The sequence below is a fragment of the Kwoniella shivajii genome, chromosome 11 (genome assembly GCF_035658355.1).
Source record: "Kwoniella shivajii chromosome 11, complete sequence".
NCBI classification, from domain to species: domain Eukaryota; kingdom Fungi; phylum Basidiomycota; class Tremellomycetes; order Tremellales; family Cryptococcaceae; genus Kwoniella; species Kwoniella shivajii.
This window is the reverse complement of record NC_085918.1, coordinates 732,698-745,268: the sequence shown is the minus strand read 5'-3', so window position 1 is coordinate 745,268 and position 12,571 is coordinate 732,698. Positions and strand designations below refer to the sequence as shown.

The 12,571-nt window shown below is 45.8% G+C and overlaps 1 protein-coding gene across 1 annotated transcript; it reads right to left on the bottom strand.

Moving 5' to 3' along the window:
• Positions 1–197: 197 nt before the first annotated feature.
• IL334_007686 (uncharacterized protein) lies at positions 198–12,374 on the bottom strand (the record flags this gene model as incomplete). The annotated part of the gene is made up of 17 exons (XM_062939376.1): positions 198–305; positions 374–511; positions 573–766; positions 828–1,005; positions 1,070–1,379; positions 1,439–1,641; positions 1,696–1,896; positions 1,955–2,539; positions 2,596–5,634; positions 5,698–7,810; positions 7,870–8,993; positions 9,049–10,268; positions 10,324–10,921; positions 10,974–11,102; positions 11,157–11,831; positions 11,901–12,064; positions 12,143–12,374. The coding sequence occupies 17 exons, from the start codon at positions 12,372–12,374 to the stop codon at positions 198–200; spliced, it is 11,211 nt and encodes a 3,736-aa protein (XP_062795427.1).
• Positions 12,375–12,571: the final 197 nt, after the last annotated feature.

Below are 12,571 nucleotides of genomic sequence, written 5' to 3'. Positions count from 1 at the left end.
ACTTAATTCTTGATCATTCATATGCTACCATGCATAATTGATTCATTTTGTCATAGTACAACACAAATAGCATTCTATTGAATTTCGAGATTAGGTAAGCAGACTATCAACAGACTATTACAAGAAGAAGTTTATAGTGTACGAAAAAGTATTTACAGTCAGAGACAAATATGAGTTATAATGTGAAGAAGAGAGAATTAGAACCAAGCCATATAAGTATCAGCCATTTGCGCTAAGTTCAATGGAGCAGTAGCTTGTGAGATCAAAGTGACAATAGCATGTATGGCTGGAGCTGCGTTCGGTGACTACCATATAACGACACGAGATGAGCATAATTAACGCAGAGAAATGGTGTGAGGGAAGTATCACTCACTTTATCTTTGATATTATCACCTATGTAACCCATTGTTCCAGCCCGTTTGATAAAGTTATCAACGTTCTTATGTACATGAGTGATAAGTGGACTATCTTGACGAGGATCTTTTACGAATGTGTTGTGCCAGATAAGCAACTGAAAACCGATCATTAGCTTAGAAGCGATACAAAGACCAATCTCGATCAGGAAAACTGACCTCATCTCGAACGAACAAGCATAGAGTGCCCGACAAGTCGAATTCAGGTTGGGTAAGACATCTCGCGATGGCGGTACATGCAGCTGTGACGACACCTTCAACACCGACTCTGGTGATGAAGTCCTGCATGTTGGGTGTAAGTCTGAATGGTACAGACTCTTGCGATTGGATCAGCGGTTGCCCGGGAGCAAAAGCTGCATCGAAGAAGGAATCAGCCAGTATTCCCAAGATCACTGCATGCGATGGGAGACTTACCAGGTAGTATTTCAGTCATATACATAAGACCTGTCTTTCGACTAATGTAGAATCGTGAAGGCGCTCTGCTACTCAAGCAGCAGACGTATGTGAGGAACATGGTCGTAGCAGTTTGTAGAGCGAACTGCTTTCGCATGAGCCAGAGGGATTCGGCGTCCTTCATTGTCCTGATCATATACTGCGCAGCTCTGAGTCAGCTCACACGTTCCTTCAGAAACGTAGATTGATCTGCCGGTACTCACGTTTGTCATAATTGTTTCCGGCACCATCTTCGTCTGAATTTCTTCCATGACTTCAGATTTGAGTTGAATGAATTTAGGATCATTCCTTGGAATAGCAGGATCATGCAATTGCTTCATTCTGTCGAAGTAGGCAAGAGTCGTATCTTCTCGTGACACTCCTTTCGAAGCTGAATAGTCCTCAAAGATATCTTGCAAGCTAACGTATGACGAATCAGATTGAACCAGTCGGAGTTGGGGAGCAAGGGGAGTCGCGGTAGGAAGATGGAATTGCAGATTTCGGCGTCGTGACTCTTTCCTCTTCTTCAGTACACTGCTCGGTCCCCGTCAGCTCAATTTCTCATCGAGTCGGCAAACAGACGGCAAGCTTACCTATTCATAATGCGGAACAACTGGGTGAGACGTTCCTCTCTGCGACAATGTCGAGCAGCTGGCATTTGCACGTGGAAAGTATAAGAGGAACCGTTATTGCCAACCATGGTTATTCGACGGAAACAATGTCCGTGGCCTCGACCTAGTTCAGCTTTTGGAGCGAATCGAGCGATTTTGATAAACTCTTCGCCTTGGTCGACATGCTGTTCATCAAGTCAGCTGCATGATCGATATGGGAAAGTTTTCAGCCAGCTCACGTGAACGTATTGACCAGGAATCTCGACATCGTCGAATTTGGTATGATGGAACTCAGTGAGGTTACATCCACCTTGATCTAGCGGTTGTATTTTTGGTCTACCATCAAGGTTCTTCTCGTAGAAATCTCGCCATCTCTGAAGTCGTTTGATGTACTCGCGCAACTTGGGCATGTCCTTCATGAAATCCTTTTCGATCATCGCCTGCACCAACACATAATAATCAGCATCTACCCTTGCCCATGATACGAAATAAAATTACCTTTAAATCTCCGTTGAGATTAGTAGCGAATTTGGCCAGATTATCCTTTGTCTGAGCACTCAATTCTCCGTCATCATTAGGAAGTCCATTTCTACCACCCCACTGCTGCATAGCATCCGCAAGTAGAGCAGAGAAGAATCGATAAATGTCTTCATCAGAATTAGGTTTAGCTCGAAGAGATATTTGATCCACCATCTTCTCCATTGTCAGTGCCAACAGTGGGAAAGCGGTCTTGAGCATATTCATGATTTCATCAACGAGATCCCATGGTTGTCGCGGAGGAGGTGGGACTGAAGAAGGTGGAGCCATCGATCCGTTGGCATTTCCATTGAGTTGTTGGCCTTGTTGAGCCACCTGGCTACCATTAGTGGCCGCAGGAGTGCTTCCGTTTTGTTCCTCCTTGACTCCGTCTTTGACATCTTCCGAAGATCTGGGCTCCCCACCACCATCAGCAGTAGTCGATACGTTCGCCGTGAGGGATTTCGTCGCTGCGTCCGCACGACGTTGAGCCGCCAGTCGAGACTGCTGTTGTTTCTTGATGCTGACAAAGTCTTCTCTAGAGACTCTGAGGTGGAAGAATAAGGCCTATCAAAAGTACTGGTGAGCTTCAGTGTTCAACAGCGATATGTAAACAGACTTACCTGAGGGAACTGCTTGGCGATACGTAACAAAAGAAGTCTAGCTTGTTTGGCTTCTCGGTGTGAAAGAGACATAAGCAGTTGAGGAATCAAGGTGATCCAATACCAAATGACCAGATCTCCTTTGTAATTCTCGAATGCTTTGGAAATGTTGTTACTGCTATCGTCTAGACCAAGCAACCAAAGTACACGAAGAAGAAGACCTCTTGACTTGTGATTGTTGTATAATCCCGCAGCCTGGAGGTAACAAGAGACAGCACTCGAAGCCAGGATAGCTCGATCGTGAGCGTATTGCTCCTGCCATTGTTCATCCGTTACTTTCTGCTTTCCAGGTTCCGGTTCTGGTGCTGGTCCAGGGACTGTTTCTGGTCTATCTCGATAGAGCTTGTCGTTGAATCTACCCCATTCAGCCCATGCTTTGGGCAGGTTCATGTCCATTTGAATGGCATGAGCGAACTCTGCATTGGCTTCTTCGTTCTGACCCAAACGAGATATGAACATTCCTTTAAGAGTAAGGAATTCGGCCTTCTGAGGAGGTGCGAAATACATCAGATTTGTCGTGCTGATATTTTCAAGACCATCATTGAATTTGTCGGGTTTTTGGAAGAAGCATAACGCTTGTTCTCGTAATTTGAGGAATGCTTCGGATATCTCAATGTTGGGCAACATGTAGATCTTGTTGAGCGCGACACTGCAAACATCTAAGAGACCGTGTCGACGAGCGACTTCGCCAAATCGATTGATCATCCATGCCGTTTCATGAAAACCTCTATAACCATAAGTTGCGGCATCAGTAGGGGAGACAAGCGGGTGATAAACCCTTGTAACAGCTTGGAAGACATGTTGACGCCAAGCGAGAAGATCACTCCAAACACTGATGTCGTCCCAAAAGTTAGGTAACCGATCTCGCCAAGTCTGGAAGATAGTCTTCAGATCACTGTTGCATCTCATTTCGAGGTTTTGCTGGTTCGTCATGGCAAGACTGTCGAAGACTTGAGCGGCTTCAGTGAGTTCAACAGTTTGTTGGAACATCTGAAGAAGTGGCAGATGCGCGTTGGTCATATGGGTTGGTAGACTAACCCATTTCCGGAGAGTAACCTGCTGGGCCTCGTCCAGAATCTTGAAGAATTCGTTGGGTGGTTCTTTATGCATGTGTGATCGAAGGAGAGCAACAAAAGCTTCGAAAGTTTTTCGACGGGGAGTAGGAATATCAGACACTCGAGCAATGTTTTGGTCAATCATATCACGATCTGGTGAACTCCAATCGGATAGTCTCCAAGCACATTCCAATAGCAAGTCCGCGTCTTGGTCCACTCTGGCTACTTCTGTCAGATTCTCCCAATTTTGTAGCTTTTGCGCAGACAAGATCCAGTGATCCTCCCAGAAACAGTACTCGGCTTCGGTGAAAGGCAACAAGTTGTTCCTGGCTTTGATTTGTGCTGTTTCGTAGAGCTCGATTGCCTTGGGCCACAAACCATTCTGCTCGTAGGTGAGAGCCGCGATAGTCTCGGGGAAGACACATCGACTTCTAGCAAGGCCATAAAACATGTCTTCCTCGCAGAGTTCGGCATACAATTCGCTAAGAGCACTTGCACAGAGTTCTCGCAAGACATCATCCGGTCGATAGATGTCGATGAGCTTGGTGAGAATCTCAAATCCTGCGTACCAAGTATTGTAAGTCTTCGCAAGATACTTGACGAGCAAAGGGGGGAGGTTGATTAGAGGTCTACAAGCGAGTATACCGTCGAGGAAGGTCTGAACAACATTGGGTCGCATTTCGACTTGCTTTCGAAGGTATTCTTTCGCAAGAACCTTGACGATATACGGCGTGAAAGCTGTCTGTTGGGCTCGAGTAAGAGATGACCAACACATAGGGAAAACCGATATCCAAAGCCGGTGGGCGAGATCGTTATCGATGTGAATCAGATTTCTTGCTGGTGAGATGATATCACTGATGGTAGCGTTTAGGGCCATCTCGAAGATAGGGTCGGAGTCGAGTAACGAAGGTGCAGGTTTTCGAATGAGGTTCTCTTCGTGGTCAGCTACACCAAGGACCTGGCTGAGAATTTGGGGAATCCAATAACAATCGGCGAGTGTTTCCCAATTATGTAAGGCATAAAGGAATTGTAATCTCCCATCGAGAGTTCTGGGGGTACTTTGATCCAATCTGTCCAGGAATTTAGCTCGTTGAACAGCATTTTTCGATTTGGTACCAAGCAAGTAAGCTTGTTCCAGTCGATGTGTGATTTCGGTGGATCTTAATTTATCGTCTTCATAGATTTCATAAATGACATCGAGGTATTCTTGGAAAAGTTCATCACCCCTTTGCTCGAAGACAGGCATGCGCAATAGAATATTGGCCTTTTCTTTTCCATGCAATGCACCTTCGGAATCTTCGATAACCCAATGTCGGACTAATTGTAGTACGTATCGACACAAAGTTGTGCTTAAAGATCGTTCGACCAGTGTGGTGATGATACTGTATAGTGCCTTTCGTTGTTCGCGTAAATCACTCACTCGGTCACGGATGATATCAAGTACAGATATAATGAGTTTCGCTGTGGGATCCGGATCAACTGCTTGTGCGGGTGCATTGCTATTGCTACTAGTAGAAGCAGTATGACTTCTGACTAAGCTACCAAGAACCTTGAGTAATGCTGCACTAATAGTCTCCGATTGCAGGACCTTGGGGTGAGTTTTGAGCCATGATCGCAGGAGGAAAAGAGTGCCAGGAAGACTGGAATTCGATTTCAAACTTTGTACCAAACCATCGTTCACAGCGTTTTGAACAAAGGTTAAGAGTGCCTTGGGTTCCGGATCAGTGGCGGTGTTTTCATCTAGAGGCATTTCCGCGAAGAGATCCTCGGTCAAAGGAGCGACAACTTGATGCAGGTCTGTCTCGTCCGACACCCATACCTTTTCGAGCAGTTTAGACAATAATCCAAGGTTGACTTTGACCCAATGGGAATCGCGGACGGCAGCGGCAGCGGCAATGACTTCGGTGGAATTAGCGACTGTAGTCCTGGTGTTATCATTGATGTCCTGATGATACGTTGAGATCAGCTCTCCGTCTTTCTCCACGATTGAATGAAGCATACGACTCACCTGCGTCATGGTCCTATGGAAGAAACCAAGTTTGACATGCACATTGGGCAGTCCTTTAGGTCCTAGAATCTCCTTGAAAAGATCGAGCGCTCTTCGAGTCAGTCCATTTCTGGTCACTGATTCAGAAGATGTAGAGACTAATCTCAGTAGATGAGCCGTCATCAATTCCCTAACTTGCCCGGGCGCAGCCCAACCACCACCACTACTTCCCGATATAGCAGTGCCGGCTCTGTCTACTCTCTGCCTCTTGACGGGTGACTGCTCAGCCAGGTGATCTCCATTTCGTTTGGGTCCGTCATCAACATCCATAGCTTCAGCGTCTCGAGCTGCCATACGTTTCTTCTCCCAGTTGAAGATCAATTCCACGATATCGACGGTAAGCTTTTTGAGTTCAGGCGTAGCAGCTTGAACGAAAGCAAGTTTTGATAGAGAATTGGCAACGTGAGGGACGTAAAGTTCTCGATAGTCGTAGAATAAATCAGGGTGATTAACGAGTAATTCGCACACTGTGACCAGTTGATTCGTGGCATGACCTTCTTCAATGAGCACCGTTCGTAGCAGTTTGGCCCACTCTGGTGTACCGCTGGCAGGAGGGGGATCTCGGACGGATAGGGAGGATGCAAGCGTATCGATAGCTTGCCTATACAGAGTTCGGTTATCTGTTTCTTTGAGGCGCAGAACACCAGTCCAAGTTAGTCTGACAAATTTCACAGGTGTTTCGTAAGTTGCCATGAATCTTGCGGCTAAAACGTATGCCATGAGCTTGACGGTAGGTTCCAAAAGGTTGATACCCATCCAAGCGAGTTTGAAAATCTCCTTCCTCGCTTCATTGACTTTAGCGCTGCAATGCTGCACAAGAAGGGTTGTCAAGGCGAAAACCTCGATCAGGTGAGTATCCTCTCTTTGTTTCGCCGCGGCTGTGGCTGCTAGAGGCCTCCACATTAGATTTGCGATTTTCTGCACCAATTGTGGGGATATTATCGATTGATCAGCATTAGATTGTGAGAAGTGAACCCGTAAAGTTGGGTTTACAATCACTCGTAACGCATTTGTTTTGAACGCCCATGATACACTATCTTCCTCGTAGAGGTTGAAGAAGTATTCGATAACGTCTCTGCGGTACTCCAAGGAATCTTGAAGAGCGACTTGTTGATATAAGAAGAATGAAACGTGAGATCGTTCGAATGAAGCTCGCACTTCGTATGCCTCTACTACATGGAAGAGTAGAGGAATGTGCTGTTGATGTTTAAGACTAGTCATGAACATCTCGAGAAGTAACGAAGGCATCTGCTGATAATGGTAGCTCGTCATATCGGATTTGAGATCCCTTGATTTGGACACAATCATCCTCCAGACGTTGACCAATGGTTCCAGAGCTGGTTCACTGTCAGATAACCAATTTGCCGAGACCCGAGATAGTTCGCGAATTAAGTACAATCCAGGTAAGACCATATCTATGTTCTCAGGACTACTAAAGCATAATTGGCACAAGGCTTCTGAGCGAGAAGCCAATTCTTCGATAAGATGCGGTGCGCAACCAGAGGCGATGATATTTCTGTAAGTCCAAACGTATCTGGGATTTTGAATGTTGTCTAAGAGGTTCTGTGCACCGTTTTGATGATATCGATCAAGGTATTTACCAAGGTTTTCGGTGAAAGGGCCTGGCACAGATTGGTGAAGGATAGATTCCACCTCTACAACATTGGATACAAGATCGTTGAGATACTGAATGGCGTTGGGAGGTAAGAGCCGGAAAATGTTGACCAAACGAGCCATTCTGGAAATATCAGGATTGTCATCGAGGGGTGAGAAAGCAGCCTTCATAAGCATCTGCTGCTCTCCCAATGTCTTGAAATGATCCAGGAGTTTGATACCGATCTCTACTTTGAAATAGTTGGTGAGTAGCTCGAGGAAACGAGCTAAACCATCGAGACCAGATACACTGAGTCGTTTAGCATCGGCAAGATTCACCAAAATGGGTCGAAGACCTTGCTGTAAGACGTCTTTAGGGAGTTTGTTCTGTTGTTGCAGAACATCGCGCAAACCTTCGTGAGCGACATCAACGATATCCGGATTTGGAGAATAGACATGTTTGAAGTATACCTGAATGATACTGTATTCACGTGTCAGCTGTGAAAGGAGAACACGAAAGACTCGATGTCAGAAACTCACCGAGCACGAAGCTGTGCGAGGTTTGGTTTGTTGAGAAAATCAGGAGCAGACATGGCAGATTTGAGTAATTTGAGACACGAGATTCGGAGAGTTTTGAGCCAATTCTCTTGTTTGTGAGTGGCGGGTTTACTGATCAGATTAGCGTCATCCACATCCGCCAATGCCAGGACTTCATGCAACAATCTGGTGAACTCCTCAGAAGTATCGGGAACCGAAGGTCTGAGATCCATCAAGTAAGTGACAGCATTGATGTTTCCCACTTGCATAGCGAAAGGTAGTGCACGAAGGGGTTTGGAGTAGATCGGACCATGTTCGGTATTGAGCAGTTTGGCTTTGGCTATACCGGTGATGAGATCAGGTACTGGTTGAGATGTGACTTCTGCCAAAGTTTCAATACATTCTTGAGATGCGCGACGGGCCAAAGCACTCTGACTGTTGAGCTCCGCCACGAGCGCTTCGGCGAGACGTGGTAACCTAGGCTTACCGTCGTCTTGTGATTGACAAATCTTGAGAAGATGCTTGATAAGGTCTATTACCTCTTCGGAAGTCTTGGGAGTGTCTTTGGGAGCGTCTCGCAGGCAGAACAATAATGCTCGAACAAAGTCTAACTCGTTGTCAATGATCATCTTTCTGCTGAGGTCGATCTTGTGTATGAACGCTGACATGGCAGTTACACCAGCCATTTTCTTTGACCAGTCCTCCTCATGACACAAGGTTACCAGTCTGTGGGCCAAAAAGCCGACCATACGTTCAAACGATCGCGATCCGTCAACTTTTCCAGCGAATGTAGGGCTTTGAGCAAGTTCCTTGAAGTCGGTAACGATAGTTGCAAGTAAATCGCTAAGACCGGATCGATCAGCAGCCTTGGAATCATGCAGGGTGGCCACAAAGCAGTCCGACAACGCGTTCGTCAAAGGCAAAAATCGTTTCCGAGAGCCGTCTGGGAATGGTTTGGCATTTGGGTCGGTGCTCTCGGTTCTTCCCAATTCCAATGCGAAAGCCCGTCGACAAAGATTTCGGACAAACTCTAGTGCTTTCTCACCAATCTTAGGTTGACCGCAAGCTAAGAAAAGTCCAGTCATAACACTCTGGAATGTGGCATTACCCTCGGGATTCGGTGCATCCTGCATGTTGGGTTAGCTGTATCCTGGCACGTAAAGAGTACTCAGCAAAGCTTACCTCTTGGAATATTGTCAATGCAGCATACATCATCATTTGCAAGCCATCTTCCCTCAAGATTTGACTCTCATCTGCCAGCACAGTGCCCGCGGTAGCGACAAGAGGAGCGAGTTGAAGATGATGTCTAGTTCCGTCGAAAGTGATTGGAGCACTCAAACGATCGCTATGGAGATCGTAATCAAGAATCGTATCAACTTCTTGGAATCGTCTGTTCCTGCCTCCGAGTTTACCGAGAATCTTCAACGCGGCATTCGCATGACTTCTGTTTGCTGGTATGGGTTTGAGAAGTTTGTGCAAGGCAGCCATGAGGTTGCGTAGCACTGGACCCATGGTGGGATCGAGGAATTCGGCAGTGAGATTATCGATACACAGTTCCAATGTCCGGAGACCTTGACTAACCAGATCTGATCCAGCTCCCAAAGCGTGAACAAGCGGTTTCATCAAATAGCTGAGATGAGGAAGTAGATTTGTCAATCGGACAGGTACAGTAAGAGTAAGTTCCACAAAGAGATCCCGTTGACTGTCGTCCGCGGCATGCTGGAGGAGATAAGCAAGATTGTCCAACATCTCCTGTAGTATCGGTAAAACTTCTTTATATAGAGCTTCGAATCTACCGCCACCAATAGACCTGAACAGTGCTCTGAGAATCTGGTAATAGATAGCGGGATCTTCAGATTTCGCCGCATACTCAAACGAGTTCATGATGAGCTTTTGAAGATGGGGCACTAGGACTACCTCGTTATTGGCGATATAAGTGTTGATAGCGAGGAAGGATATTTTGAACATTTTGAGCGTAAGAATGGCTTGCGGCTTATCCATACTACCTAAACCTTCAAGGTTGTTCATGAGGTGTTTGAGAAGAATAGCGACCAGTTGATGGGACACGCTCTCGTGCGTGATAAGCATTTGAAGTATGGGGAATATCTGCCCGTTGTTTATGGCCAATTCGCTGAAGAATGGCATGTGACTTGACCATACTTCAGCGAAGACATGAGGTTCGAAAAGAAGCAGTATTTGTGAGAGCAGTTCGAGCGCTTCTTTTGGTTCACGGGGATCTCGTTGATGGTTGAGATCGAAGATTGCCAAACACTTTAAACTGTGCTCGAAGAACTTGCTAAGTAGCTCGCCATCTGGCTGAGGTGCTGGAGTGTCCCCTTGGCGTGTATACGTGAGAAGGGTGCGAAAAGTGTGTAGAAGAGTTTTGAACAAGTAGCGTGATTCTGGTGCCGGATCAGCAATCCTGAGTGGAAGGTCTGTTAGGCGTATGATACTCACCTCGACAGAATGATTCCAGGGATTCATTGGCATAGGCAACAGAGTGGACTGGCATAGCTTGCTCAATATCTCTCCATCCATTTTGCATTCTATCTTCCGCCGATTCTTTCGCGGCATCCTCCATTAGCACATCTGCTCCATCCGCCTCCTCCTTTGCTTTTCCTTTGCCTTTATCCCTAATTCCAACCGCTTTGAGTCGATCGTGAGCTTCAGACATCGCAGTCAGCTTCTCTAGAAAGGTGAAGAATATTCCTTTGATTATACGAGCAAAATCTACACTATCTGCCTTGCTATGTATTGAGTCAATTATCGTATTGAGAAGCTTGGCACACATTGTCTGTATCGAGCTGTTGAATGTTGAGTCATTAAGGTTGCAAGAGAAGACATATACAACTTGAGTGAGTTGAGCTAAAGGAAGATCATTTCGAACATGGTGTATTAAATCCGCAACGACAGAATAAGCCAAAGGTCTGAGTAATTCTCGACTGGATACACCTGTACCGACCAAGACCCTCTCTTCAAGTAGAACGTCGATATAGGGAATGAAACATGCTCTGGACTCAACAGTCAGGATGTGTCGGGTGGCGACAAGGAGTTCCTGTGCGAAAAGGTCAATAGATACGTCTATAATTTGCTGTAGAATAGCTTACCTTTCGAGTCCCCACATCCTCCGGTGGACAATCCCTCAACAGCCTTAGGCAAGCCTCGGGAAAAACATCTACGTATTCCTTGTTATTTCCTTGGTTACCTCTCAACACATAGGCCAGGAAAGCCATGGTCTGATGTCGAGTCAGTTTAAACTCGGAAAACGCCGGACGAATCGGATAACTTACTTTCACTTGAGCTTTGATCAATTCCGCATACATCTCCCTGTTGCCGATTCCGTTCGCTACACCAACAAAGATTTCTCCTTTCTCCTTGGCCTCCAAATGTGCCAATCTTTGGGGTTCTGGCTGTATTTTGATGCTGTCGATGACAAGAGGATAGAAATCCAGCATGGCCGTTTGCATGATCTGCTTGTATGTCTGAAAGATCAGGACAACGGCGATAGGACACTCAGTGAGGACCTTTGGAGAGTGAAGAGCATGTGGGAGCATTGGATGTTGAGAAGAAGACGGTTGAGGAGGGGGTGCAGGTTGGGCGGATGTATCACTTGCTGGAGTTGCAGGTGCCGGTGAAGGTGCAGCAGGATTTGTGATTGCTGAATTTGGTGGTTTGGTAGTCACCGTTGCAACTCCTCCAGTAGGACCAAATTCCTTTTCCACTACAGCTTTAGTGTTTGAATACATTTGTTTGACAAGGTCGAGAAAAGGTTCAATGTAAGGCTCCATTTGCTCCTTGTTACTCCTTAATCCGTCAATCATGATCTTAATACACAGCAAAGCATTTTCCTCGTTTTCTAATTTCAAAAGCTTGACACACAAATCCATTACAGAGCTCATGTGATGTCTAAATGGTTCAGTGTGAGGTAGTCTTTGAAGAAAGGCGAGAAGTGTATGTCGATATCGCTAACATAGGCAGACATCAGCTTTTAGTGTTGACGATTGTCAGGAAAAGATATTATGGGCTAATCTTACCTGTTCGATATTATCCTTCATGAAAGTGACCGATTTCTCTTCGCCTAGGATCGTTATGAGAGCTGGTACAAAGATCGAAAGGTATTTTTCGTAAAATCCGAAATCTCTGGTACTCTCAGCTGAATCTCTTAGTTCAAAAGCTATCTCTAATTTCTTTCGAGTTGCTATACCGTTCACATTTGCATCAGCCCGTTTCCGCACTGCATTTCTAGAACTGGAGATTTGGGAATGATTTCACGCACCTATACCTGGTTCGAGCAATTGTGAAGCCATGTATTCGCAATCTGATACTGTTAATGGACCATTGGTACTGAAGCTAGGTGGGGGCATGCTCATACCTCCACCTACAGCCGAAGCTGATGGCGTTGGTGTTTGCATGTCTGCGGCTGGAGTGAGGCCTGGAGGATGAGAAGCGGCGGTAGATGCTTTACGAGGTCTTCCGGTTCTATTTGTTGATGGTCCTGAAGTTGCCATAATTATGGAAACTCCTTATTGCAGAAAAAGGATGCAGCGATTTTTGGAATTTTTGAACCAACCCGTTCAAGAATCGGCTAATCAAACGAAGAGGTCCGAATTATTGTTGTACCATTGGTCTTGAAGTGTATCTCTATCGGCCTGATGATTATATTTTTTGATATACCTTTCCGCCGTAACTTATTTGTTGGTAGTTT